This window comes from Crassostrea angulata, chromosome 6 (genome assembly GCF_025612915.1).
Source record: "Crassostrea angulata isolate pt1a10 chromosome 6, ASM2561291v2, whole genome shotgun sequence".
In the NCBI taxonomy this organism is placed as follows: Eukaryota; Metazoa; Mollusca; class Bivalvia; order Ostreida; family Ostreidae; genus Magallana; species Magallana angulata.
The window spans coordinates 57067115-57094227 of NC_069116.1; the positions used below are offsets into that span (position 1 = coordinate 57067115).

At 32.0% G+C, this 27113-nt stretch overlaps 2 protein-coding genes across 5 annotated transcripts in view; one reads left to right on the forward strand and one right to left on the reverse strand.

Annotated features, from left to right (window-relative positions):
* Positions 1 to 244: 244 nt before the first annotated feature.
* On the reverse strand, positions 245 to 4428 carry LOC128187168 (uncharacterized). Its single transcript, XM_052857415.1, has 6 exons — positions 4386 to 4428; positions 2785 to 2958; positions 1903 to 2022; positions 803 to 841; positions 609 to 696; positions 245 to 473 (listed from the first exon to the last, which is right to left on the reverse strand). The coding sequence occupies exons 1-6, from the start codon at positions 4426 to 4428 to the stop codon at positions 248 to 250; spliced, it is 690 nt and encodes a 229-aa protein (XP_052713375.1). The 3' UTR covers positions 245 to 247.
* Positions 4429 to 8341: 3913 nt separating this feature from the next.
* LOC128189314 (stimulated by retinoic acid gene 6 protein-like) overlaps positions 8342 to 27113 on the forward strand; it is a 38277-nt gene continuing 19505 nt past the window's right edge. For 2 of the 4 annotated variants that reach the window (XM_052860869.1, XM_052860871.1), the window contains exons 1-3: positions 9552 to 9683; positions 12477 to 12594; positions 24669 to 24751. In XM_052860869.1, the coding sequence (XP_052716829.1) occupies positions 12478 to 12594; positions 24669 to 24751 (200 nt within the window). In that variant the 5' untranslated portion in view covers positions 9552 to 9683; position 12477. Of the gene's footprint in view, positions 8626 to 9551; positions 9684 to 12476; positions 12595 to 24668; positions 24752 to 27113 lie in introns of those variants that run through there. The other 2 variants (XM_052860870.1, XM_052860872.1) reach the window with 2 other exon arrangements.

The following is a 27113-nucleotide window of genomic DNA, read 5'->3' on the forward strand; positions in this document are numbered from 1 at the left end:
GGGGGGGGGGAGGTAATTTAAAATTCAATAAATGAGATTTTCTAACCAGTTAACAACCATACCAAGTCCAGAATCTATGTTATTTATACATTAATGCAGTTTTTTGTGTTTAGATATTCATATTAATGTTTCAGTGAGTTAAATGTAGGATTGACCTGAAGTGGATATATTTTTGCTTTTCCCGAACTCATATTTTGTTTACAAGTATACATACATGTATACCTTTGACGATTGACGCGAGCAATGTTTACATAATTTTGGCGATGACTGGTGGTTTGTCTCCATATGAGTAGTCATACTCATGTTCAATAATTTCAATGTATGAACATTCATTGTGTTCAGTTTGCTCTTGACTTTGATCATAGGATAAATCTTTCAGTTCAATGACTTCATATTTTCCATTTCCACTGTCCTTTGATAGGCTATGGTAGGGATTAGTTGTTTTTCTCTGGATTTCTTTGTGTCCTAGATTCCTATCATTAAAACAATAAGAACAATAACATACATGTAACATCTTAACGTTTCAAACAATCTCTCTCTCTCTCTTTCTCTCTCTCTCTCTCTCTCTCTCTCTCTCTCTCTCTCTCTCTCTTAAGTTCGTAATTTACCTGAATTTCATTCGACGTTGTTTTGCAATGTATATCGCGATGGCTGTCAAAGCAACTTCTATCATACTAATACCCGTGATCAAGTATGCTGAAAATAAATAGGTAATTGAATAACAGTTGAAATAGCGACGCTTTAATTTTTTGTTTGCAGTGTGGAAATTCAATTATAAAGAAATCCATACTTATATTCATACTTATCTCTCGAAGATTAAATGTAGCTGATTGATTATCTACTGAAAAAGTCAAAACAGTGTTTAGAATAAATCATTGCGTGTTTCTCCTCGTTTTACTTATTAAATAGAATGTATTTATGGACCAAAGTAAGATGTTAATATTCATTTTAATTTTTGTACTCACTTGAAAAGTAATTTGGAGTTAGAATATAAAAGAACGTTTATCATTTTCAATAAAAAATTCTGCTAAAAATGATTTATGCAACAGAAAATAAAATAACATCTGACACAATTCAAATGTTACCTCATGAAACTTTGTCTTAATAAAGTACTTTTTAAAATTATGTTAACGCTCTTACTTATAAATAAGTAAAAAAAGTTTATATTTATATCAGCTATCATATTAATTATGAAACTTTTAAGGGAAAAATCAGCATTTGTTTTAATAGGTTAAATACTCCATCACGATCGTTTCATAAATCTAGGAGAGGTAGAGTAATCAATGATAAGGCTGTTCACAATCATATGGTTTCTTTTCACAATATCTAATAGTTTCTTGTATTAGACTATTGAATATCTTAACGTCTTGTGTAGTCTAATGGTAAATAATATAATTCACCATAGTTAGTATTTTTGAACAATGAAATATTCAAAACTGTTTTTCTCTACATTTATATAATATGATAAACAGCTGTTGTAAACGGTAGGCAATCACCGGTGAAACATGGTTGTGTTAAGAGGCACGAGGTGAGAAAATTGTCAAAAATATGGATACGTTGGTATTTGGCCTTGTGGCATGAAGGAAACTTATGAACATGGAGTCAAATTTGACCGCTTATTTATAAAACCAGTTCGTTAAATCATTGTGCGTTGAGCAGGCGAATAAAATGCGAGAAAATGAAACACGATATTGTTTGGTTAATGATCCTGACTTTGTACATAAATGTATTTTTCTACACATGATTAAAACCTAAGGATTTTTTAATAATTATCTATTATCTGGGATGTGTTTGGGTTTGTATATTGTGTATTTGACACACACAAAAAATATACAAAGAACTGCAAAATATTCTTGTAAAATAATAAAAAACAGAAATCTGATTACAAAAACAGTTAACTACCTGCCGGAACTGTAGCGTTTCGTTCAGACACCGAGCGTGTCGTAATTGATGCTATGTTCGACCTCCTAGTTGTGTCATCTATATAGAGCGGTTTTCCTTGTCTGCTTGTAACTGTTTGTGCTAAAAAAAATTATGATTCTTAATTGTTCGCAGGAAAATATACTATTGTAAGATACATGTTACAAATTAGTCTCCATATGTCCCCTAAAATTAAATAGCTATAGTATTTCATTTTTGTTTCCATAAAATTATAGCTTAACTGTGTATAAAAAAAGGTCTAAATTTTTTTAGAGTGTGCAAAATTAATGTACAATCAGAACACCTACAAAGACGAACTGAAAATTTTGCTCTGCTTTAAGGTTCCAAATCAATTTTCATTATTGTAAAACTTAATTTTCTATAATTATTGAAAATTCAATGGTCATGGTTACGATTTCAATTACTTCAACTTGGCCTGTTCGCAGAACATATAATCATTTAAATTATCAGCAAAAAAGAGAGATAATAAGCTAAAGGTTACATGTAGAATTGTACTTTTCCAATTCATAGATAGGGAATTGGAAGGTTATTTGATGTAATAATTTAGATAGTACTTGAATAACTGTTAAATATAAGCCTTCTTAGGCGAGGAAACAATATGTAGTGAGTATCTTTCGATATAGCAGGAAATTTAGACAATAACTTGAATATAACAAAGATTTTCTTTAGCTGGAGCGAATTCTAATTTTTGGCGACCGAGTCTAAATCAGTCCTCGCTATCAATTGAGCCATCACATCTAAAACCACTATTAGATTTATGATATTTTGATACATACACGTAGTTAACTTTTGTTACACTGTTTTTACTTAAGCTCTGCAATCGCTGTGTTTGAAATAGTTTACCTGGTCTAGTTGTATGAATCCTTGGTTTGAATATTGTGTTGGTGTAGATTAAGGTTGGGGTTGTTAACATCTTTGTTGATCTTGTTGTCGTAGGATTTGTTGAAATTATCGACATTTCGATTGCTGCCTCGGTTGTCGTAGTTGTTTTACAGACAGTTGTGCCAGGTGTAAATGCTACAAAATAGTGTTAATGTTATGAGTCCTGTCTTGTCCAAAATATGATTGCAAATTCTGAATGCATTGTTATAGCATCATTTGTTTGAATTGTTTTAAATATTCGTGTTATTGTAAACTCAGGTTCCATATACATGTACTTCTCCAGGACAACTTAAATCCTCTAGCGTTGCCTATGCTATCCGACACAAATGTTACCTCGAAAATGTTTCCTGTTTGCTCATAATTAAATGGAGGGAACTTAATATATTAATGGTTTTATTTTATGACTTAATAATTTGTCAAATTGAGCCTCATTATATTCACCTGAAAGGCCAGAGTTGATAATAACGTTTATTATTTTATGTTTTCATATATAACTTAAGCTACCCCAAAAGTACAATATTCTCAAGCCTGAAGGTTGGGGTGAATATTTTATACTTCAAAATAAGCTTAATCATCAAGTGCCTCGATTAGATATCAATATTAGCGTACAACATGGTTCCGTCCTCTTAACCTTACTAATTAATGTAAATATGTTCTGTTCATTTAATTCTACAATAAAGGTTGCCATATTTTTACACTTTTATTTGACAAATGAAAAGGGTATAATCACGATTAAATCGGAGTTTTAATTTCTCCTTTTTGATACATTAAAATATTTCACTAAGGTATACACATGTACATCTTTAAGTCCGCCATGTATTAATGTCATTTGCCAAAATATTAGAACGAAACAGAGCTCACAATATCAATTGTTATGAAAACAAAGCTTTGTTTTTGTTTACATTGATTCAATAAACGTGTATCAGGTCTGTTTTAAGCAGTTTTGTTCTATTTGCAAGATTTGTTACGAAAACAAATTAACAGTTACAAGTGTTTTTTATATTCAATTTTGCTTTGAATACTCAACCCTGAATTCAGAGGAAAATACGACATAACGTTAAATAAATGACAAAGAAAAAAGACCCCTGTAGCTTGTTACAAAAATTGATGAATATCTCTGTTTTTATTGACGATTTAGGGGATAAGAAATACCTTGTACTAAAGCACTAAACAAAATAAAAATTTAAAAAAAATCAAATTTGAAAATTTTAGGAAAAATTTTTAAAATCAAGTAGTAACTATGTCCCTTTAAATTTTGTATACCCCCTTGTAAATAATCATCACACTGTGTAGAAAATCGAAATTGTACCACACTTAGGTCAGTATCATTCAGAGGAATTGTTGCTTTGAGATTTTCTGTTTTTAAAGTCAATGCATAAATTGCATTGTCTGGATAGTTTTCATGATAAACAGGTGATCTGATGTCTTGAAGCGTCAATTTCTGTGTGTCGTACGTACGTGTCGTCCCTCTATTGCATAAACAGTTTTGTTTCTTCTAATAATTATACAATTATAAATTTAAAGTTAATCAAATTAAAACGTCTATAAAAACTGATACTTACCAATCACAGATAGTACAGAACAAAGGAAGGTGAAATTGTTCATTTTGTTGTAGGTCGAGAGAACTAAGTATTGTAGACGCTATACATGATCTGTTATGTATGAATTTGAAATACTCTTAATTCAAATTTTGATAGCGAATTGTTTCCCTAACTAAGGGTATATCACTATAACATATATAAATATTTACACTGCTATCTTAACCATAGTATGTATACCATAATAGTGTTTATTTTGTGAACATAATCCTGCAACATTTTGTCGTTTTACAATAAATGTTATCTTTTGCAAGTTAGATTGAAATAGGCCCTAGATATTTGAAAATTATGATTCGTTTCTTTGCACATATGTTAAAGATATTAAATATATAAATATTTTTTTTAAAGTTACTCATATAAAAAATCCTCACTTTTATTTGACTTTACTTTAAAAAAAACATTCCATGAAACCTTATGTTAATATCAATTAAACTGAGTCAAACTTAAAGATAATCATCAGGAAAATATATATGCAATGATATAATTTTGCAATAATTTTCCTTATTAAAAAAATATCAAACAAAACCAAAACTTATGAATATATATAAGAAGTAAAACATGTACATGTAGTCTACCATTTAACAATAAAATGTTACTCAACAAGAGAAGAAGTAACCGAGATTCAGGACACATTTGACACGTTCTCTCATATAAGATGTTTATAATCATTTAAACTAAAGAAAAATGTTTTATTTACATTTTTAATTTTTTTTCTATTATACTTTAATGTTAAGATAACTTTAATATTAGTCGCTAGTGTGTTTTACGCCTATATTTTCTATTTTATTATTTGTGTAACAATCTTAGCATCATTGCTTCTGACCAACACTTATTGATTTGTATACAAGCACTAATCACTCTTTGGTCCGGTTGTCTTAACTGTAATATAAAATCATAGATATCAACAATTTATATCGGAACTCGTTGACTTATAACAATATATAAATTGAATATACACAATTGATTTATGACAGTAACAGGTTGTATGTGAAAATCTACTGAGAGACCCTTTGGGCTTCACAGAATTCGATCACATGACTAACCAACTTCATATCCCGGTGATCTTTTTAAATTGCTGTTTATTTCTTAAATGAACTTTTTCATAAGATCACAATTATCATAGCACGCGCTTATCGCTTGGATTATTGTAAACAAATAAACACATTTTTGCCAGTTTATACAGTTCTGAACAATTTGCCTTAAATGTAAATATAAGTAAAAAAAACAGCAATGTTAAAAAGTTTACTGGGATATGAACTTTGCTGGTACATGGTCAAATCTTCTGAGAACCCCTTCAGGCTTCACGGGATTTGATCACGTGACTAACCAAGCTCATATCCCAGTGAACATTTTAAACTGCTGTTTATTTCTTAATTAACTTTATTACATAAAACCCAATAAAGAAAATACACGCATAACAAAAAAACTATATTAATTTTATAGTTTTATCATGTAATTAAAACAATTTAAAATGCTGAAACCATAATGCTTCGTGAGAATTTTCTCCATGTAGGTTACAAATGTATACAGTTTTATTATGTCCAACAAAGAGTTTGAAGAAGTCTGAGGGGTCAACGAAACATCTATTAGATCTACCTTATATATTTAAAATGTAACCTTAAACTTTTATTTAGCAAAGAAACCTTTTTATATTTTAGGTTAAACTTTTCAATTTCTAATGTATTAAAAGGACATGAACATAGCCTAAAACGGTCACGGCTATCTAGTCCTGTTTAATCAGACAACAGAAATTGTTTCCCAAAATTCACATGAAGACCTCGTATATGATGTAAACATGTGTACTTGTAACGCTAAAATAGATTTTTCGAGAGAAATTCTGGGGATCTTATAGAAACCTTTAATAGAATTGATCATTCTTAATAACAATTTGAACTTTGTATCATTAATCAATGAATTTACAATACACCTTGAGTGCATGCACGTATACCACCAGGAAACAAAATAGATTGTATAGTTCCTGAATTGCTTTTCTCTCGTTAAGGACGTTATTTGATACAAGTGGAATAATCTTGATAATTTTCCAATAACTAATAACATGAATTGAGATACTTCCCTACATCTTCTCACAATCTGACAGCAACATGGTTTAGTCTGATTTATCTTTATAGTTACAATAATTTACCCAAGAGTAAAATAAAGGATACTCGTGTAAACACGAGTTATATGTTTATCGTGATGAACATGGCCAGTAAAAATTCTGATATATTCGTGAAATAATCGCTCTCAAATAGAGAAACAATTTAGTATAAGAATCCGACATTCTACTGGCTGAGTTTTTAATATCGGTGGAATATACATGAAGTAAGATTATTCAAGACAGTATGATGTTTGTTCCATCGGGCCTAATTGTTTTGAGTCAACGCATCGAGGTTTTCCCTTGCTGCACTTTCAGTTGTCTGTCCAATGATTAACTTTTGAATGATTTCTATTATACTAGGTTTCCACTGTTGTGCGATCTGTTAGGTACCCAACGAGTGACAAATGGTATCTGATCCTGGAACTTGTCTATAATTTTAGGATTTGATAGGAATTGATGCGGGTCGACATGTCCTTATGCAATTCGTTGAGCTATGGTACAATTAGGTCACAATATACATACTTCAGGTGACACAATCTGTCAAGATCTAAATGTCCGTTTTTTGCCGTATTTGCCATAGAACTGTCTCCCCAAATCAACCAGACAGGAGCAGTCACTGGGGACACCAACAGCTGTTCTTGATCCTATGTTGTCGCTTCAAAGTCTTCAAAGAATCATTTAACCACCATTAGGATCGGGAACCAGCTGCCCACACACATTATAATGTCCATGTCTATGGAGTCCTTCAGGAATGTAAAGCTTCTTTAAGGAAACAGGACATTTTTTGTTATTTTTGAAATAGAGGCGTTAACTCCCCCTTCCGCACACACATTTAATTGAAGTGAGAAAATACCGCAACAGCGACTCTTCACTTCAATGAAAGAAGAAATATACGTTCTAAGACTTAACGAACCGATGTACTCTGTTGTGAAAGGGCATGCTGATACTAAGTGGATCTCCATTGTATTCAGGATTATTTTTATCTGGAAGTGAATTTGATTAAATCTTATATTATGTCATTCTAAACTATAAACATTCATTTGGATTCCTCGTGGCAATTTTTACAAATTTTACATTATTGCATGTTTATCTCACAGCACTGCATAGAAATTTCATTTGTTGCATACAGATCTCAACTTCTGTTGGCTATATTTTTTTTAATTATATGTACCTAAAATGTTCAGAACTTTCTTGCATAAATTATCGTGTTGCAACAATAAGGTACTGCGAATTCCGTCTGGCCTATATATATGGCCAATAATTCTAAGCATGTTTGAAATGATGTTGAGCATGTGTCTGGATCAATTTCATTATGTATTATGTATGGTATAGTTCTAGGTGTACTTGCCTATATTAGATTTGGTTAGATTTGTTCCTTTTGTTACCAGTTTTGTGTTTCAATATTTTAGCAAATATCTACAAAACTGATATGTTTCATACTAGTATATCCAAAATTTGTAGTTTTCTTTTTTGTGATGCATTGTTTTACATTGACATCAGGTTCGGTACTTCTCTCCATGTTATTTGCATAATTTAGTACTTGTTCTTTTATGCGATGCCAGCACGTTTTCTATTTTGTGATGCATTGTTTTACATTGATATCAGGTTCGGTACTTCTCTCCCTGTTATTTGCATTATTTAGACTTAGTATTAGTTCTTTAATGCTAAGTCAGCACGCTAAGCTATTATAATATCAAAATATGCGTTCTTATTTAAATTGAATGTTAAGATACACGTTACTAGTTAAAAAAAAATACCATTTTTTTCCCATGCTTTACTGGCTTTATTGTTTATCAAACATAGTTTTGGAAACTTGTAATCAAGACTACAATTTGATAGGTGCTTCAGCCTTCCAGATTTAAATATATGAAAACCAAGTGTATAAAATTTAGAGAGGATTTAACAATTGCTAAGTTAGCGTTAAACGTATGTTGCTCAACAGTACAACGATAAACAGGTGAGGGATTAAGTCAAGTGGGAACTTCCGTGACTAAGATATTTCATTAAATCGATGATAAAGGGTCAACTGAACTGCATAGAGTTCTGAAAGATTTTAAGAAAACACTAGTCTCCCACCAAGGAATCATTGTAATAGAATAAGAAAAGGTATGTTTGTTTATGAAACACTTTCTAAATTTCAGTTTCGGACAATCTCAGACAATTTAATTTAATATTAAATTAATATTGCACATGCGTACGCATTAAATCAAATATTGATGCAGATGTTATTTCTTAAACATGCATGTATATTTCACAAGATCACACAATTTCATTGTGTAGCTACATGTATAAAATATGCCTCATGGGCCATAGATTGCGATTAAAAAAACAAAAAAGCATATGAAGAAGGGAATGTTTTGTCAAGGATCCTGATGTCAGGACGTCATAGGTCTGATAACATTTAAATTTAAATCTAGTTGATATAGTGTATATGAAAACTCCGCTAGCCTAGATCGGACACCTTCTCATATAATAAAAACGTTATAAAATATGCCTTTTTATTGTCCTCTGTCTCACAACACCCTATCCTACTACGGGTTTTACCTGCAAATTCCACCGCGTGCGCTGCAAAATCAAAAAGAAAGATTGTGTTGACTTTGTCTGAACATTCCGACCAAGGAGCATACAAAAATAGCTTTGTTATATTTCTTTCTCTGTGATTACCATCGAGTCATTCATTATTTTTAAAAAGAAAATACCTCCCCTTGATATAACCATATTTTGTTTTATATTCAGTCAAAACAAATGAGTCATATCCATTATACAATTATATGTTACATTAAAAGTTATGAATCATACAATTATAGACTTCACATTAACAATTTAGATTCATCTGTATTATTAAGTTGAAAATTCTGTTATTTCAAAAGTGTTACATGTATGTAACCAATTAGCAATGCCTTTGTACCTGGTGATTAATGGCCCGTGTTAAAAGCACTTTATTTTTTAGGTAAAGTGGGGGTTTTTTAAGATTAAAAAGTTGGGTGATCATTCGGTTGGAAACATAAATTACGTAAGCAATACCCTTACACGTGACTATAACACGTTTTCATTTTTAAAAAATAGCAAAATATGTTTTTTTAACCTGCTAATTCTTAGTATTTAAACGGAAACATCATTTCCCCCCAAAATCATTCACTGTTTGGAAACCAGAAAGTGAAGAGGTAAGTTGTTGTAATATTTCTATTAGATAACTTTCTTTGAAATGAGATTTCAGCAGAGATTCTCGAATTAGTCTGCCAGTTTTAACTACTATGCAAGTTGTTATCAATCAGCTACTTTTATCCTTCAACTGTCGTCTTACTCTTTGCAAAAATCATTTGAATTAATAATATCAATGTCATGCTTTATTCTCTTTAATTTGATGCATTTGAATATCGGACAACAACAATTAAGTTCAAGTTAATAACTTAAATTTTATTTCTGTTCCGCTTAGCATTTTAATTAAAACATATGCATTCATGATTCACGCTACATTTATCCTCTTTGAACAAGGATATTTGACTAACGTTGAGTTGAGAGAAGAAATGCAAATATTTCAAGGGTGATACGTTTGTTTCCTTGACGTCCTTACTAACACCGACAAAGCCTTTTAAAACTGCTTCCTAGTCTTACTGTAATGTGATAATATAACGTGTCAATTTTCAAAAAACAACGCAAAATGGGTAAACATGCAGGAAGAAGTAGATATTACTCGGAACTAAAAAAGAAACAACGTTTTATAAAAAAAAAAATCATTTCAAAACCATCTCATACATGAAAAGAAATAATAGTAAAAAAGCTTAAGGAGGTTCGTTGACGAGTGAAATCTGTCTGAAAACATCTCGTCCTCACATAAACTTTCGAGTTTAACTACAAGTAGTACAATGCTGGATACTTTGGAGGCTCACGTACATTGAATAGAAATTTTAAATCGATTTACTCTATTTTCAAGAATTGCATTTCGTGTTGTTTTTTTCTCAAAAAAAAAATCAATTTGTTATCCGACCGAAACATTATTAAAGAGATTATAATCAGTAAACAAATAGAGAACATTCAATGCTCTATAGTTGGATACAGAAGTTATTTCACTAGTGAGACAGGATTTTTCTGCCCCGCCATGGCTGGGGCATATAGTGTTGCCCCGTTCCGTCATTTCGTCCTTCTGTACATGTCATTCCATCATTAATTCACTTTCCGATCATTATCTCAACAACAGTTGCACACATTCAACTCAAACTTACAATATAGATGTACCTTATTAATATACACTCCGAGTTCGAATATAGTTCCGGTGCAATGATTTTTGACAGAGTTGTGCCTCTTACACTTTCCAAAAAAAAAAATGAAAAAATCACTTTTCGATCATTTTACCAACCACCGTTGCACAAATTCAGCTCAAATTTGATATATCGATCTACATGTATCTTATAAATATACACACCCCTGCAAATGTTATTATCATTTAAATTTTAGACCACATAGTTTTATTTGTCCCTTTCAGTTTGGCAGTAAAAATCGTGCCTCGTGTTTTCTATTTCCCAGAATCTACGTACTTGTAGTCAAAATAAAATGAAGACTTTAATTGATTGTAAACTTTATCCTCATTTATTAGTGGATAAATGAGTTCTGAAAATAAATGTGGTAATAGAAAATATTCTTTTTCCGCTGTTGCAACAATTAACATGCCCATAAGGATTAATTTTCCATCCGCGCCTGCCTTAGTAATAGCCTTAATAGTAAAACAGAATTTACTATTTTATGCAGAATGTTTCTTTTATACAAAACAGACACCCATTCTTTTTTTTTTAAAGCATGGTAATGCCCATCAAAAGCATCAACCATGGCTATAATTTTTTTTTTTACTATATTACTGGTTTTTTCGTATATTAGCATGTTTATATTAGTTTGAATAGTGTATAGTAAATAGTGAAAAGCGAATAGAACTCGGGCTGCTCGGAATGCCGCGTGTACATCCGTTTTATTAAACCTAGGCTTATTGCTAAAGCTCTCGAGCGCTAGCAACTACGTTAGTCCTTTTCACTGGAATACGCATGCTCGACTCCATAGTGGGGGATTCTGGGAATACTTAACTACTGTAGATAAACTGTACCATTTGAATTTCGTTTTATCATATTCACATTAAGTTTTGTGTTTTATTGTAAATGTCAAAAAGTAACAATAGCTTAAGGTCTCATACGTTATATTCAATATCATAATAGATAGCTTACATTATCTTAAATTCCTTCAAGCTCGGAAAACAACTTCGGATATGTTTTCCGAGCTTGCCGGAAAGGCCCGAGAAGATACGATTGCAATGGTTCTTGAAAATTTTCACCTCGAAATTGAAATTACAGTAACTACATAATGATAAAGGCAATAAGATATGCCATTGCCGATGTGACATCCACTCTAGATTCACAATTCTAAATTGAGACCCCACTCCAACACAATTCCAGTAGGCTACACCACTGTGCCTTCCTGTTGTTAATTAATCGATTCAGAAATATAAACCAATGTTTTAGAAATCTGCTTCAGTGTTTTACGATGGCCACAGCGCTAGCTCACCAATCTTTAAAAGTTAAGCCTGTAATCATTACGTCCATTCAGGCAAGAATTAGTGTCATGTTATCATCGAATAAGCTATCATTCTTTCCTAAAACGGTAGGCTCGTAAATAAGCATGGGCTACATGTAAGTATACATAAAAAGTCTAAGCTGATAAAATTAGATAAATTTTCGTCATGAAAAAATAGACAGACATTTACTTGTCCGTCAAAGTTGAATCATAATGAAAAAAAAAATCAAAGAAAACATTTCTTTATATCAAGATGAAATACTACGCTAATGATATATGCTATATTTCAAACGATTATTTTCAAGTAAGTAACAAAATATTACAATACTTTTAAGGATCTTTTAAAAAGCTTAACACATACATATAAAAATAACGCTTAGCCATTGTCAATATGTTTGTAGAATGCAAAACCAAACCAGTAACGTGACAACTACTGTGCCTGCACCAACTTCGACTATTGAACTGTGTCAGGAATATACAAATGCAATATTTTATGATGTTGGAATGCCTCTTTATGCGGTATGTACTAAACAAGAAAGAAAAAAAGAAAGATAGATAGATAGATAGATAGATAGATAGATAGATAGATAGATAGATAGATAGATAGATAGATAGATAGATAGATAGATAGATAGATAGATAGATTTTTAATGTATTTAATGTTTATCCTGTCATTCATTGCCTGACGTCAGGCATGTCTAAGGTGTAAAAGTTACATGTACCTTCTCCGAAACAGTGCAGACAATGGAAGCAAGCAATATCGATCAAGACCTTTCATAAAAATCAAAAATGTACCGAATCAGATGCATGTTTGATGTCCGCATTTACATTCACAATGGACGAAAATGTTATATGGAATGTAATGATGTAAAGTTTTCAAGTAAAGGGTTGTTCACCATACACGTGTGTAATCCTAATTTAAAATACATTAGCTGTATTTAATCGGTAGATATTGGTGAGGTGGGTCATCGCAACAAGTTGTTACATATTGTCTATCACGGTAGAATGTAAGTAATAATTGCTGTTGGATTACCCTCAATAACAGTGCAAAGAATTATCAGTTTGAATTTAAACATAATACACCCATGTATATATTCATTTACAAAAGAAACTGTATCGAGATCTCAGCCGTTGCGTGAATGGTAAAGCCAAAATATGTCCCATTCAAAATTTTTGCACGCTGATTAGTGGACGAGTCCATACTGGGATCATGAGAATACTCCAGAGCATACCGTGTACACATCACAGACACGTGCACGTATCATCGATAAGGGGCAGACATTTGTAGAACTTTACATATAATAAATGGAAATATCATCGATTTGCCCCCCCCCCCCACACCTCCACTTTTGCTTAAGCATGTAATAAATGAAACTGAAGATAAGGAATTTCAATTGAATTGAAATATTATAACAATTAGTATTATCTTTCATGATTTTGTAAACTTCACTCTTTTTTTTAATTGGTTGTCAAGATGTTTTGGATGAAGCTGCCCCCACACACTTTAAACAATAATGCTACGTGCTTGAATTATACTTTCCTATTTCTTAAAGATGCCTTTCGGTTGATTTTACATCTTAATAATATGTTTTACCGTGCTACCGTTCTGGCGACATACCTTGCATCATTGTCAACCTAATGTTGTTTAGGTATCAACGAACGTCAAAGAATTTTTTAGAGATTATTGCTCTACAAGAAGTTTGTCAAAGGTACTAATTTTAATGGTTATGATACATACAGAGCAACCCCCTACCCCAAGAGAGAGAAAGAGAGAGAGAGAGAGAGAGAGAGAGAGAGAGAGAGAGAGAGAGAGAGAGAGAGAGAGAGAGAGAGAGAGAGCGCCCTGTGCCTGTTTGAAGGTGTGATATTTTAAATTTTAAACTGTTTATATTTTCATTTTATTCCTTTTTATTTAGTTCCAAATGTCCTATTGTTTATTTCCTCCCTACTCTTATGTACCTACCTGCCTACTGTACATGCATGCACAGTTAGCTTAAAAATGGATCGATATGACACTTAAATATGGCTCTTGCTAGTATTTAAGGTCTTCCGTTTCCAACGGAAGACCTTATTGGTATTGCTTTGTTTCTTTTTAGGGTCTTCCGTTTCCAACGGAAGACCCTCTTGTTATTCTACGGTTTCTTTTTCTTTATTATTAGAGTCTTCCGTTTCCAACGGAAGACCCTCTTGTTATTCTACGGTTTCTTTCTATTATTATTAGGGTCTTCCGTTTCCAACGGAAGACCCTCTTGTTTTTCTACTGTTTCTTTCTATTATTATTATTCTTAACATTCTTTTTCTGCCTTCTTTAAAGCTTTATTTCTCGAAAGCTATTCGCCCGATTTGCACGAAATTTTCAGGACTTATAGGATATCTGAGGGGATAAATGTTTTTAGTAAAAAAAATTGTTGACGTCACTTCCGGTTTCAGATATTGACGATTTTATAAATTTTTAAGGGTCACTTTGTCCACGCATCTCCTCCGAAACTAATCAAGATAGAAGCTTGTAATTTTCAGGGATTGTAGATGAATGTATGTAGATGTACCCCCATGCTTCCAATGATGAACATTTGTAAAGGCCTCAAAGCTCGCCTGAACCTGAAAATTGGCACCAAATTTTTTCACGAAATTTTTGCACATTTTCTGTGATATATTTTGATGTATAAATATTTTGTTAAAACATGTAACGCAAAAGTTGTTTCAAATTACACGGGCTATCGTTTAATATCAAGAAAAAGGGGCTGGCCCTTCAAATTAGGGGCCAAGAGGGCTGTACAGTCTTCTTACAATAACTCTTTACTGAATAATAATTTGTTATTAATTATAGAAGCAAAAATGTTCATTGTACAGCTGTTTATCTATACAGTACCATACTTAAGTCATATGTTACGTATTAAGGGGTTTCAAGGGGCCAGTAATTCAAAATTTCGAACATTAATGTATGAAAAAGGAGAAATATTTTGAATAGCGTTGTAGAACAAAAGTTGCTTAAAATAATGTTCTGTACAACATGCCACCTTAAGTTTTTTTGTTCATGACCCCATTTAGGATATAAAGGGCCGGCCCCTAAAACACATTTGTAAATATATCCTAAGAACGGTTAACCATTCGTGAACACTTGTTGAACAAAATATGTTTATATTTGCAAGACCTTTCATTTGATATCAAGAAAAAGGGGCTGGCCCCTCCAATTAGGGGTCAATAGGGGTCTTAAATCTTTTTACAAGAAGTCTTTACTGAACAATAATTTGTTATTAATTATAGAAGCAAAAATGTTCATTGTACAGCTGTTTATCTATACAGTATCATACATAAGTCATATATTACGTAATTAGGGGTTTCAAGGGGCCAGAAGTTCAAGATGAAATACAGTTGTTTAGAAATCTCGATAACGGTTAACCATTCGTGAACATTTGTAGAACAAACTATGTTTATATTCGCGATACCTTTTATTTGATATCAAGAAAAAAGGGCTGACCCCTCAAATTAGGGGCCAGAAGGGCTATTAAGTCTTTTTATAATAACTCTTTTCTGACCAATAATTTGATATAAATCATAAAGCAACAGAGGACCTTTTATTTAACTTAATTGAAAACTGAAATCCGTTTTAAAATTGGACGATGCATTACAAAAATATTGGGATTTAAAAATTGAGTTTTCCGGAAATTTTGATTCCACGTTCTTGGTCTAGAAAATAGTGTTATGTTAAAAGTTAAATTAACTCGTACCTAAAATAATTCGGAAATTGTTAATTCGTACTTGAAGACATTCTGGACATTTTTTATTAAGTCGTTCTAGAAATTGTAAAGGTTTTTGTTAATTCGTTCTTGAAATCATTCAAACATTGTTAAGTCGTACTAAGAATTATTCGATTTTTTTAAAATATTTTTTAAAATTTTCTTTGTATTTGGTTTCAGAACTCTCACAGGAACTTCTATCTTTACTCTCGACACCACTGGAAGACCCACTCGTTGCTTTGCAACGAGCTTTGCTCTAGTTATTCTTAACATTCTTTTTCTGCCTTCTTTAAAGCTTTATTTCTCGAAAACTATTCGCCCGATTTGCACAAAATTTTCCGGACTTATAGGACATCGGAGGGGATAAATGTTTTTAGTTAAATTTTTGCTGACGTCACTTCCGGTTTCAGATATTGACGATTTTATAAATTTTTAAGGATCATTTTGTCCATGCATCTCCTCCGAAACTAATCAAGATAGAAGCATGAAATTTTCAGGGATTGTAGATGAATGTATGTAGATGTACCCCCATGCTTCCAATGATGAAAATTACTAAAGGCCTCAAAGCTCGCCTGGACCTAAAAATTGACACCAAATGTTTTCACGAAATTTTTGCACATTTTTTGTGAAATCTTTTGATGTACAAATATTTTTATAAAACATGTAATGCAAAAGTTGTTTCAAATTACACGGGCTTTCATTTGATATCAAGAAAAAGGGGCTGGCCCCTCAAATTAGGGGCCAAGAGGGCTGTAAAGTCTTCTTACAATAACTCTTTACTGAATAATAATGTGTTATTAATTATAGAAGCAAAAATGTTCATTGTACAGCTGCTTATCTATACAGTACCATACTTAAGTCATATGTTACGTAATTAGGGGTTTCAAGGGGCCAGAAACTCAAAATTTCGATCATTAATATATGAAAAAGGAGAAATATTTTGAAAAGCATTAAAGAACAAAAGTTGCTTAAAATAATGTTCTGTACAATATGCCACCTTTAATTTTTTTTGTTTTTTGTTCATGGCCCCATTTAGGAGATAAAGGGTCGGCTCTTAAAAAACACATTTGTAAAGATATCCTAAGAACGGTTAACATTTCGTGAACACTTGTTTAACAAAATATTTTTATATTTGCAAGACCTTTCATTTGATATCAAGAAAAAGGGGCTGGCCCCGCCAATTAGGGGTCAAGAGGAGTCTTAAATCTTCTTACAATAACTCTTTACTGAACGATTATTTGTTGTTAATTATAGAAGCAAAAATGTCCATTGTACAACTGTTTATCTATACAGTATCATACCTAAGTCATATATTACGTAATCATGGGTTTCAAGGGGCCAGAATTCAAAACTTTGATCATTAATATCTGTGAAAAAGGAGAAATATTTTTTAAAGCAATGTAGAACAAAAGTTGTTCAAAATAATGTTCTGAACAATATGATACCATAAATTTTGTTGTTAGTGGCCCCGGTAAAGAGTTAAAGGGTCGGCCCCTAAAATACAGTTGTTTAGATATCTCGATAACGGTTAACCATTCGTGAACAGTTGTAGAACAAAATATGTTTATATTAGCGAGACCTTTTATTTGATATCAAGAAAAAGGGGCTGACCCCTCAAATTAGGGGCCAGAAGGGCTATTAAGTCTTTTTTATAATAACTCTTTTCTGACCAATAATTTGATATAAATCATCAAGCAAAAAGGGAGCTTTTATTAAGCTTAATTTAAAACTGAAATCCGTTTTAAAATCGGACGATGCATTACAAAAATATTGGGATTTAAAAATTGAGTTTTCCGGAAATTTTGATTCCAGGTTCTTGGTTAAGAAAATAGTGTTATGTTAAAAGTTAAATTAACTCGTGCCTAAAATGATTCGGAAATTGTTAATTCGTACTTGAAGACATTCGGGACTTTGTTTTTATTAAGTCGTTCTAGAAATTGTTAAGGTTTTTGTTAATTCGTTCTTGAAATCATTCAGACATTGTTAGGTCGTTCTAAGAATTATTCGATTCTTAAAAAAATATTTTTTTCATTTTCTTTGTAGTTGGTTTTAGAACTCTGCTTCATACAGGAACTTCTATCTTTACTCTCGACACCACTGGAAGACCCACTCGTTGCTTTGCAACGAGCTTTGCTCTAGTTCTTTTTTTTCTTTTTCTGACTTATTTGGAGCGCTATTTCTTAAAAACTACCCAACCGATTCGCACAAAATTTTTAGGACGGATAAAGCATGATCGGCGCTACATATTATAAAATTTTTAAATGATGACGTCACTTCCGGTTTCAGATATTGACGATTTTGTAAATTTTTAAGGGTCATTTTGTCCACGCATCTCCTCCGAAACTAATCAAGATAGAAGCTTGAAATTTTCAGGGATTGTAGATGAATGAATATAGATGTACCCCCATGCTTCCAATGATGAAAATTGCTAAAGGCCTCAAAGCTCGCCTGAACCTGAAAATTGGCACCAAATTTTTTCACGAAATTTTTGCACATTTTCTGAGATATCTTTTGATGTATAAATATTTAGTTAAAACATGTAATGCAAAAGTTGTTTCAAAATACACGGGCTATCGTTTAAAATCAAGAAATAGGGGCTGGCCCCTCAAATTAGGGGCCAAGAGGGTTGTAAAGTCTTCTTACAATAACTCTTTACTGAATAATAATTTGTTATTAATTATAGAAGCAAAAATGTTCATTGTTGGGCTGTTTATCTATACAGTACCATACCTAAGTCATATGTTACGTAATAAGGGTTTCAAGGGGCCAGAATTTCAAAATTTCGATCATTAATATATGAAAAAGGAGAAATATTTTGAAAAGCATCGTAGAACAAAAGTTGCTTTAATTAATGTTCTGTACAATATGCCACCTTAATTTTTTTTCTTCATGACCCCATTTAGGAGATAAAGGGCCGGCCCCTTAAACACATTTGTAAAGATATCCTAAGAACGGTAAACATTTCGTGAACACTTGTTGAACAAAATATGTTTATATTTGCAAGACATTTCATTTGATATCAAGAAAAAGGGGCTGGCCCCTCCAAATAGGGGTCAAGAGGGGTCCTGAACCCTTTACTGAACAATAATTTGTTATTAATTATAGAAGCAAAAATGTTCATTGTACAGCTGTTTATCTATACAGTATCATACCATAGTCATATATTACATAATTAGGGGTTTCAAGGGGCCAGAATTCAAAACTTTGATAATTAATATCTGAAAAAGGAGAAATATTTTTAAAAGCAATGTAGAACAAAAGTTGTTCAAAATTATGTTCTGAACAATATGATACCATACATTTTGTTGCTAGTGGCCCCGGTAAAGAGTTAAAGGGTCGGCCCCTAAAATACAGTTGTTTAGATATCTCGATAACGGTTAACCATCCGTGAACATTTGTAAACAAAATGTTTATATTAGCGAGACCTTTTATTTGATATAAAAAAAAGGGGCTGACCCCTCAAATTAGGGGCCAGAAGGGCTATTATGTCTTTTCATAATAACTCCTTTCTGACCAACAATTTGATAAAAATCATGAAGCAACATATGAGCTTTTATTAAGCTAAATTAAAACTGAAATACGTTTTAAAATCGGACGATGCATTACAAAAATATTGGGATTTAAAAATTGAGTTTTCCGGAAATTTTGATTCCACGTTCTTGGTTAAGAAAATAGAGTTATGTTAAAAATTAAAATAACTCGTACCTCAAATGATTCGGAAATTGTTAATTCGTACTTGAAGACATTCGGGACTTTTTTTATGAAGTACTTCTAGAAATTGTAAAGGTTTTTGTTAATTCGTTCTTGAAATCATTCAGACATTGTTAAGTCGTACTAAGAATTATTCGATTCTTTAAAAATATTTTCTTTTATTTTCTTTGTAGTTGGTTTTAGAACTCTGCTTCTTACAGGAACTTCTATGTTTACTCTCGACACCACTGGAAGACCCACTCGTTGCTTTGCAACGAGCTTTGCTCTAGTTCCCTTTTATTATTTTTTTTTTTTCTTACGCTTTTTTGTACAAGCGATTTCTTGAAAACGACTTGACCGATTTTCGTGAAAATTTCAGATCTTGTAAATATTGATAAAAAGCTTATATATAATTTTTTATTTTAATGACGTCATTTCCGTTCGGGAGATATTGACGTTTTAGTGATTTTTAGAGGGTCATTTTGTCCTTCTATCTCCTCCTAAACGAAAAAAGATATTGAATTTAAATTTTCAGGGATTGTAGATAAAAGATTGTAGATGTGTTTAAAGGCATTTATGGTTGTCTGGCTACAAAGGCGTTGAAGCTCGCCTGGACCCGAAAATGGAGTTTGAAAAAACGACGTAATTTTTAATGGTTTTCGTTCTTTATCTCCTTTCCTGAAAATATTTTACAATAACATATAGAGCAAATAAAATTTATATTTACAAGATCTTTCGTTTGATAGCAAGAAAAAGGGGCTGGTCCCTCAAATTAAGGGCCAAAAGGGCTCTAAATTCTTTCTTCCATAGCACTTTACTGAGAAATATTTTGTAATATGTTTAAGAAGCAAAAATGTTCATCTTTTATTAATAAAACTATACATTATCAAATTTTTATTATGCGTTACGTAATTATGGGTTTTAAGGGGCCAGAAGTCCAAAACTTCGATCGAATATATCTCATAAAGGACAAATATTTTGAAAAGCAATATAGAATAAAAGATGCTTAGAATGATGTTTTAAACAATATTGAATCATAAAAGTTTCGTTATCTGGCCCCAATAAGGAGATTAGGGGTCGGCCCCTAAAACGTCCTATCCCAGATAGCTCTAAAACGGCAAAGAATTTCTAAACACTTGTTGAACAAAATATGTTTCATATTAAAAGAACTTTCGTATGATGCCAAGAAAAAGGGGCTGGCCCTTCAATTTAGGGGCTTAGAGGGCTTTAAAGTCTTTCTTCCATAGCACTTTACTGAGAAATGTTTTGTAATATGTTTAAGAAGCAAAAATGTTCATCTTTCACTAATAAAACTATACATTATAAAATTTTTATTATGCGTTATTATGGGGTTTCAAGGGGCCAAAAGTCCAAAACTTCGATCGAATATATCTCAAAAAGGACAAATATTTTGAAAAGCAATATAGAATAAAAGATGCTTAGAATGATGTTTTAAACAATATTGAATCATAAAAGAATGGTTATCTGGCCCCAATAAGGAGATTAGGGGTCGGCCCCTACAACATTATATCCCAGATAGCTAAAAAACGGCAATGAATTTCTAAACACTTGTTGAACAAAATATGTTTAATATCAAAAGAACTTTCATATGATGCCAAGAAAAAGGGGCTGGCCCTTCAATTTAGGGACCAAAAGGGCTCTAAAGTCTTTCTTCCATAGCACTTTACTGAAAAATATTTTGTTATATGTTTAGGAAGCAATAATGTTCATCTCACATTTATTTAACAATATATTATAATTATTTTATCATGTGTTCCGTATTAAGGGGTTTTTAATGGGTTTTAAGGGGCCAGAAGTACAAAACTTTGATAACATACCTCAAACAGAATAAATATTTTAAAAAGCATCATTTTGAAAATTAATATAGAATAAAATGCTGAGAATGATGTTCCTAACAAAATTCAACCATCAATTTTTTTTGCTGTTGCCCCGATAAGGAGATAAAGGGTCAAATATCAAAGTCAAGGTCATATAACCTTCAAAAAATCGCACGGAAGACCTCCTCGTTGCTCGCAACGAGATCGTGTCTAGTTATTTATATAATCTCTATATAAAAAAATTGAAAACAAATCATATATCAATGAGGCAGGCATCGCATCCATGACTTTGTTCGTCTTTGTTTACGTATCTCGACTCAATACGAAGGTATGGAAGCATGTAACAAAACTTTTGAGTCTCCCCAAAGCATATGCGGTACTCAAAACGTGTCTTCGAAATCGAAGACACCGTAAATTACGAGTTTAAAGTCGGCCATTTTTGGCATAGCACCACGGGTGAAAACATTAGAGAGCACTATGGGACGTAGACAAAAAATTTTGTTTGATGAACTGTAGGTTTAGCTCGTTATTTTTCCCGCGCACACTGGTTCTTAGAGCTATATATAATTTATTTCAAGTCATAAACATGTACATGCAAAAGATGAGAGAAAAGACTGCAAGGACTATATATATGATATGGACATAAAATGGCCCCCTAAAATGAACATCATCATTTTACTGTAATTCTTTGTTTTCTTTGTACAGATATATATGTGATGTTTTTACATAAATTTCATTTTGATTCAACTGCCCACAATTCAGAAATATGACATCGTATAGACAATCTTTTCCCGCCATTTTTACATTTTAGCATAAAACAGCTTGTTTTCAAGCAGTTATTCTTTCAGAAAACATAGAGCGCAGGCTTGAACAAACAAAACATCAGAGATTTATCTAGCCAAGACTAATAAGTGACAAAAAAAATTCCTTGTTCAAGCATGCGCCCTATATTTCCCATTCATAAAAAGATAACAAAAATGTCCATTTTTGACTGATTTTGATTGAATTTTAGAAATATCGTCACTTCTGACGTCATATACTGCCAGTGAGTGCAAATAAATCAAATAAATAGGTGAAAAATATATTCTACATTAACTCTTATAAAATATAACATAACATTTTATTGTACCCGAAACACTTTAAAAAATGTCGAATTATGGGGGCTAAATTTAACTCTTATCACATATAGTTCTTTCGTCTTAAATCTGCACGTTCTTTTCATGAATTTATGATCAGCAGCGAAAATCATATTAATGTGCTCTTAAGGATTACGTTTACTCAGGGGCGAAAAAAAATCCACTAATAGGAACGAAAAACTACTTATTGTTCATTGTAGCCCCACTATTGTGGTGCTATTTTTCACTTTCAAATAACTAGGTCAATGACCTACTTTTTCTGCTAGTGACCTCTAAATGTTTTTTTGAAAAAATTGACCAAATTTGTCAAAATTGTCCACCATTTTCAAGGTTTTCTTTATTTTGTAATTATTAGAAATAATAAACAATTTGTAGGTTGGGAAATTATAAAATACGTAAAGCTTTACTAATTTTATATTTGAATGACTCGTTTTAAACTCATATTTTAAGTTTGATTTAGTCCGAATTTCCTCTATCAATTTCCAAATTGTACCCATTTTTGATCGAATTTTACAAAAAACTGACTAATGGGAGCTCTAAAGCATTGATTGCCTAAAACTGTTTTTATTGTCTGTATTATGTTGACATTAACATTATATGAGGTCAATGATTAAAATTAAAAGATATTTTATCTCGAATCGATTTTATGTATTTGAAAGATTTTTCCAATCGCGTGCCAGCCAGTGATATAAATTTATAGACAAGTAAATACAAAAAATATGTAAAAAGATATGAAAAACATATAGAACTTTAACTTTTGCAATTTCATTGCAACAGAAAGTTTTTAAGAGAAAATAAGAAATTGAAAAAATTAGTCCAAATTTCCTCTGTTTTAATATTAATCCACCTTTGTCGGAGCATATCTTCATCAAATAAACATATCATGGATATCAATATCAATATTTGTTAATAACGTTGTTATTTAATTTGTTTTTTTAAAACAACATTGGACTTCAGATATTGAACTTTGTAAAAATATTTTTTGAAATCTCAAACCTTGAGTAAACGTTATCCTTAAATACTGGTAAATTATACATTACTATTACTGAAGAATAGAACCTGAACCGCAATTGCAGCTCTGTTCTGCTGCTAAGTTGATTAAGAAAAACAATGGCTTGTGTGAAGAGCATTTATTAAATATACTGCATATAAACATGAAAATGTGAGACTGCACACATTTAGTAAATTATCAACAATGCAGCAGAAGGATGGGTCCAAAAAATATCCCACGCCTTTTATAAGAGGAAGTTATCTATTCAACTCAAACAAACAAATAACATATAGTAAGTAGGCTACAAGGGGTGGAGGTGGGCAAAACTTCTGAAGCACACCGATTTGGAGTCAAATTTGATATATTTAGGATCCGGCTTATAGCCTGCAAATGCTCTTAGCGGGATGAGAATGAAAACCCTGAAAGCCCTTTGAATCCTCAGACTATCACAGTATGAACAATTAACGTAATGTAACATTATATAAATAGTGCCTGTTTGGGAGGGTAACAGTTGAAATTGACACCCCGAGAAAACCATCGTCAGCCGACGCGAAGCGGAGGTTGACAATGGTTTTCGAGGGTGTTAATTTCAACTGTTATCCTCCCAAACAGGCACTATTTATTTTGTTATACTGAATGTCTTAATTTTAAAGAAAACATCACTGATTTTAGATAGGAATAAAGTGAATTCTAAGGCGAACCGTACGCGCATGATTATCGCGCATGTTACAATTCGTAATGTTACCCGTTGCTAAGTGCGTTGCTAACGCTGAGGGTAATAGAACAGATTATGAACTGCGTCTAAACCAATCAGATTTCAGTATTTAACATGAAAGTACAACAAAGTAAAAATATGATACATAAAACTGTAAGTATTTCGATCACATAAATTCCTTTTTATACATGTACTTAAACACATGCATGTTTCCATTGAAGAATTTTGTTAAGGCAGGATTTTTGGAAAGCTATAATGACTTGGTATGTGTATTATTGTCAAAATATAGTGGAGACTGTTGTATCTGAGCTTGCTTACTTTTCCTTCAATTTCCATTACAACTTCTCTGAACCCCATTATACGTTTATGATTTTGTTTAATGCTGAAATGTTCAGTTTATTTCATGTCTTTAGGATATAACAATACTTTAGATTTAAGGATGGAAGTAGACTACTTAATGCGTTATCAGAGTACATATTATTTCAGTTAGTAGCGATACTAATCATATCCATGTTCGAGAGAAGACGATACAAATCTGACGTTTGTCATGGAAAACCAGGACTACCATTGTGAGTCTTTATGTTATTATCAATTTTGAATTAATAGGTTCTACTGAAGAAATATTGTATCTTGAAAAAAAAATTTAGCTAAAAATTGATGCAATATTATAATAGAGGACAGTAAAAGAGGATATGTTTTAATAAGAATAGCAGTCTTTTTAGGTCACCTGGGTCACTCAGGTGATATATTGAAATTAGTTTTCGTTAGTCGACGTGCATTAATAATTTTACATTTTATATTCTTTAAATCTGCAATGCCAATTGTTTTTATTACGGGCCGCCGGAAGGCGGTCCGTTATTTGATACACATTTAAATATTGTTACTGCGTTTCTGCGGGATAGTTCTTTTTAAATAGAATTAATACTATGCTTATTTTTATAAATTAAAAGTAAATTTGCATGTAGAAATATGTTTTATGCCTTTTAGAAAATATCACATATTTTTTGTTTTACTCGTAAATGAGAAGTATGTCATACTTAGTAGATTGTCGTATTTGGCGCGTTGTTATCGAGACTATAATCTAATCGGAAAATTTCGGAGTTCTTCATTCTTTAAACAATGCATCAGGATCAATCGGCAATCCTCGGCTGATTCCGCTACGCTCCATACAAACGTCGAGTGCGCGAGACATCCGAGTAGTTCCGAGTGCATCAGGATCGGTATGCGGGACATACTAAAAACCTGAAATACTAAAGACCTGAATGTTATTAAATTTTATATAAATGATATATTTGAATTTCCATGTGCCATGTCAAATAAAATGACTTTGCGTGTGTATTTATTATATTTTCATGTAAAAAGTGGTAGAGGATATCATGAAATGACATTTAATTTTATATCAATTATTTACGCAAGAATATGACAGAAATGAAAATTTCAATTGACTGGAAAATTTGAACTAATCCATTTTTATTTTATTATGAGGTCCCTTGAAATCATATATTGAAGTAATGCATTCATTCAATACAATGCAACAACAAAAAAACCAAAATGGTTTAAAATACATAATCTCCAGGAGAAAAATGATAAAATTTGTATTAGAGCAATGTACAAATCATGCAGTGTCTTCTCCATTACTTCATACTATGGCAATGATCATACAATTTCCGTTAGAAATGCTTAAGTGACGAAATCGATTCTTTATGATAATAGTAAAATGTTAAACTTCAAAACAAGTTGCTGAAAGTATATTAAAATTTACCATAAAAATTAGTACAACCAACTCTTATTTTCTTCTTTGTGGTGTGTTTTTAAGTAAACAACCAATGATTCAAACAACAATTATATTTTTTGCGGCCCATTTGACGCTTGCGTCAATATGATTTCTTGTTTTTAGTGTGAAGCATCTCTAGGAGAAAAGGAACCTAAATTGTGAAATTTATGACCCATCACCTCCTGGACCCCATCGGTGGGGCAAAATATGCAAACATCTATCAAAAATTTTCTCTTCTCCCACACATTAGGGGAAACATCTAAATGCATTGTTAAGACATGATCCATGATTCCCTCTATAAAAATTGTGCTATTTATTGCCCCTTGGTCAAGGGTTCAGACCCTGGGTAAGGCCCATATGGCCGTATAGTGAAATGTATTAAATCTTCTTCTCTACTTCCATAAATATTTGAATAAAACTGAATGCATGATTATGACGTCCACGAAGCACTTTACCAAAAGTGTTGAATTCATGACCCCTAAATCAAGAACTCAGGCATAAGAATGGGTCATTATGGCCATATTGTGAAATATATAAATGATTTTTTTTATATTCTTTAATAGTAGAAAGAGATAGACTGGATGCATAATTATGATCTTCACGAAGTCTTCTTCCTAAATCGTGAAATTTATGATCGCTCGGTCAGGGGTTTAGACCCTGATGTGAGGACAATAAAGTAATATAGTGAAACGTATTAATCTTGGAAAATATTTTTCATTACTTCCACGTATAGTTGAGAAAAATTTAAATACATCATTCTGATGTCCATAAAGTCATCTACCGAAGTTGTAAAATTCATGGAGTTTGGGACTCGTGCCGAAGGGCGGGCCAATGTCGCCATACAGTGAAAATGTATTAAATATTGTAATTAAAAATCATCTTCTCTACTCTCATTCATATTTTGAGAAAACGTAAGGCCTAATATGGTGTAAATATGGCTATGAAGTAAAAATGAACTAAATCTTTGAAAAATCTTCTTCTCTGCACCAATTTAAATTTGAGAAAAAACGAATGTATGGCTATGATGTCAATGAAGTGCTAAAAAAAATGAAATTCAAGGCCCCTGTGTAATGGGTTTGTGTTCTAAGGCGGGGCCAACATGGCCATGCTGTGAAAATGCATATCTTAGAGAAAAAAAAATTCACTTCAATAGTTAA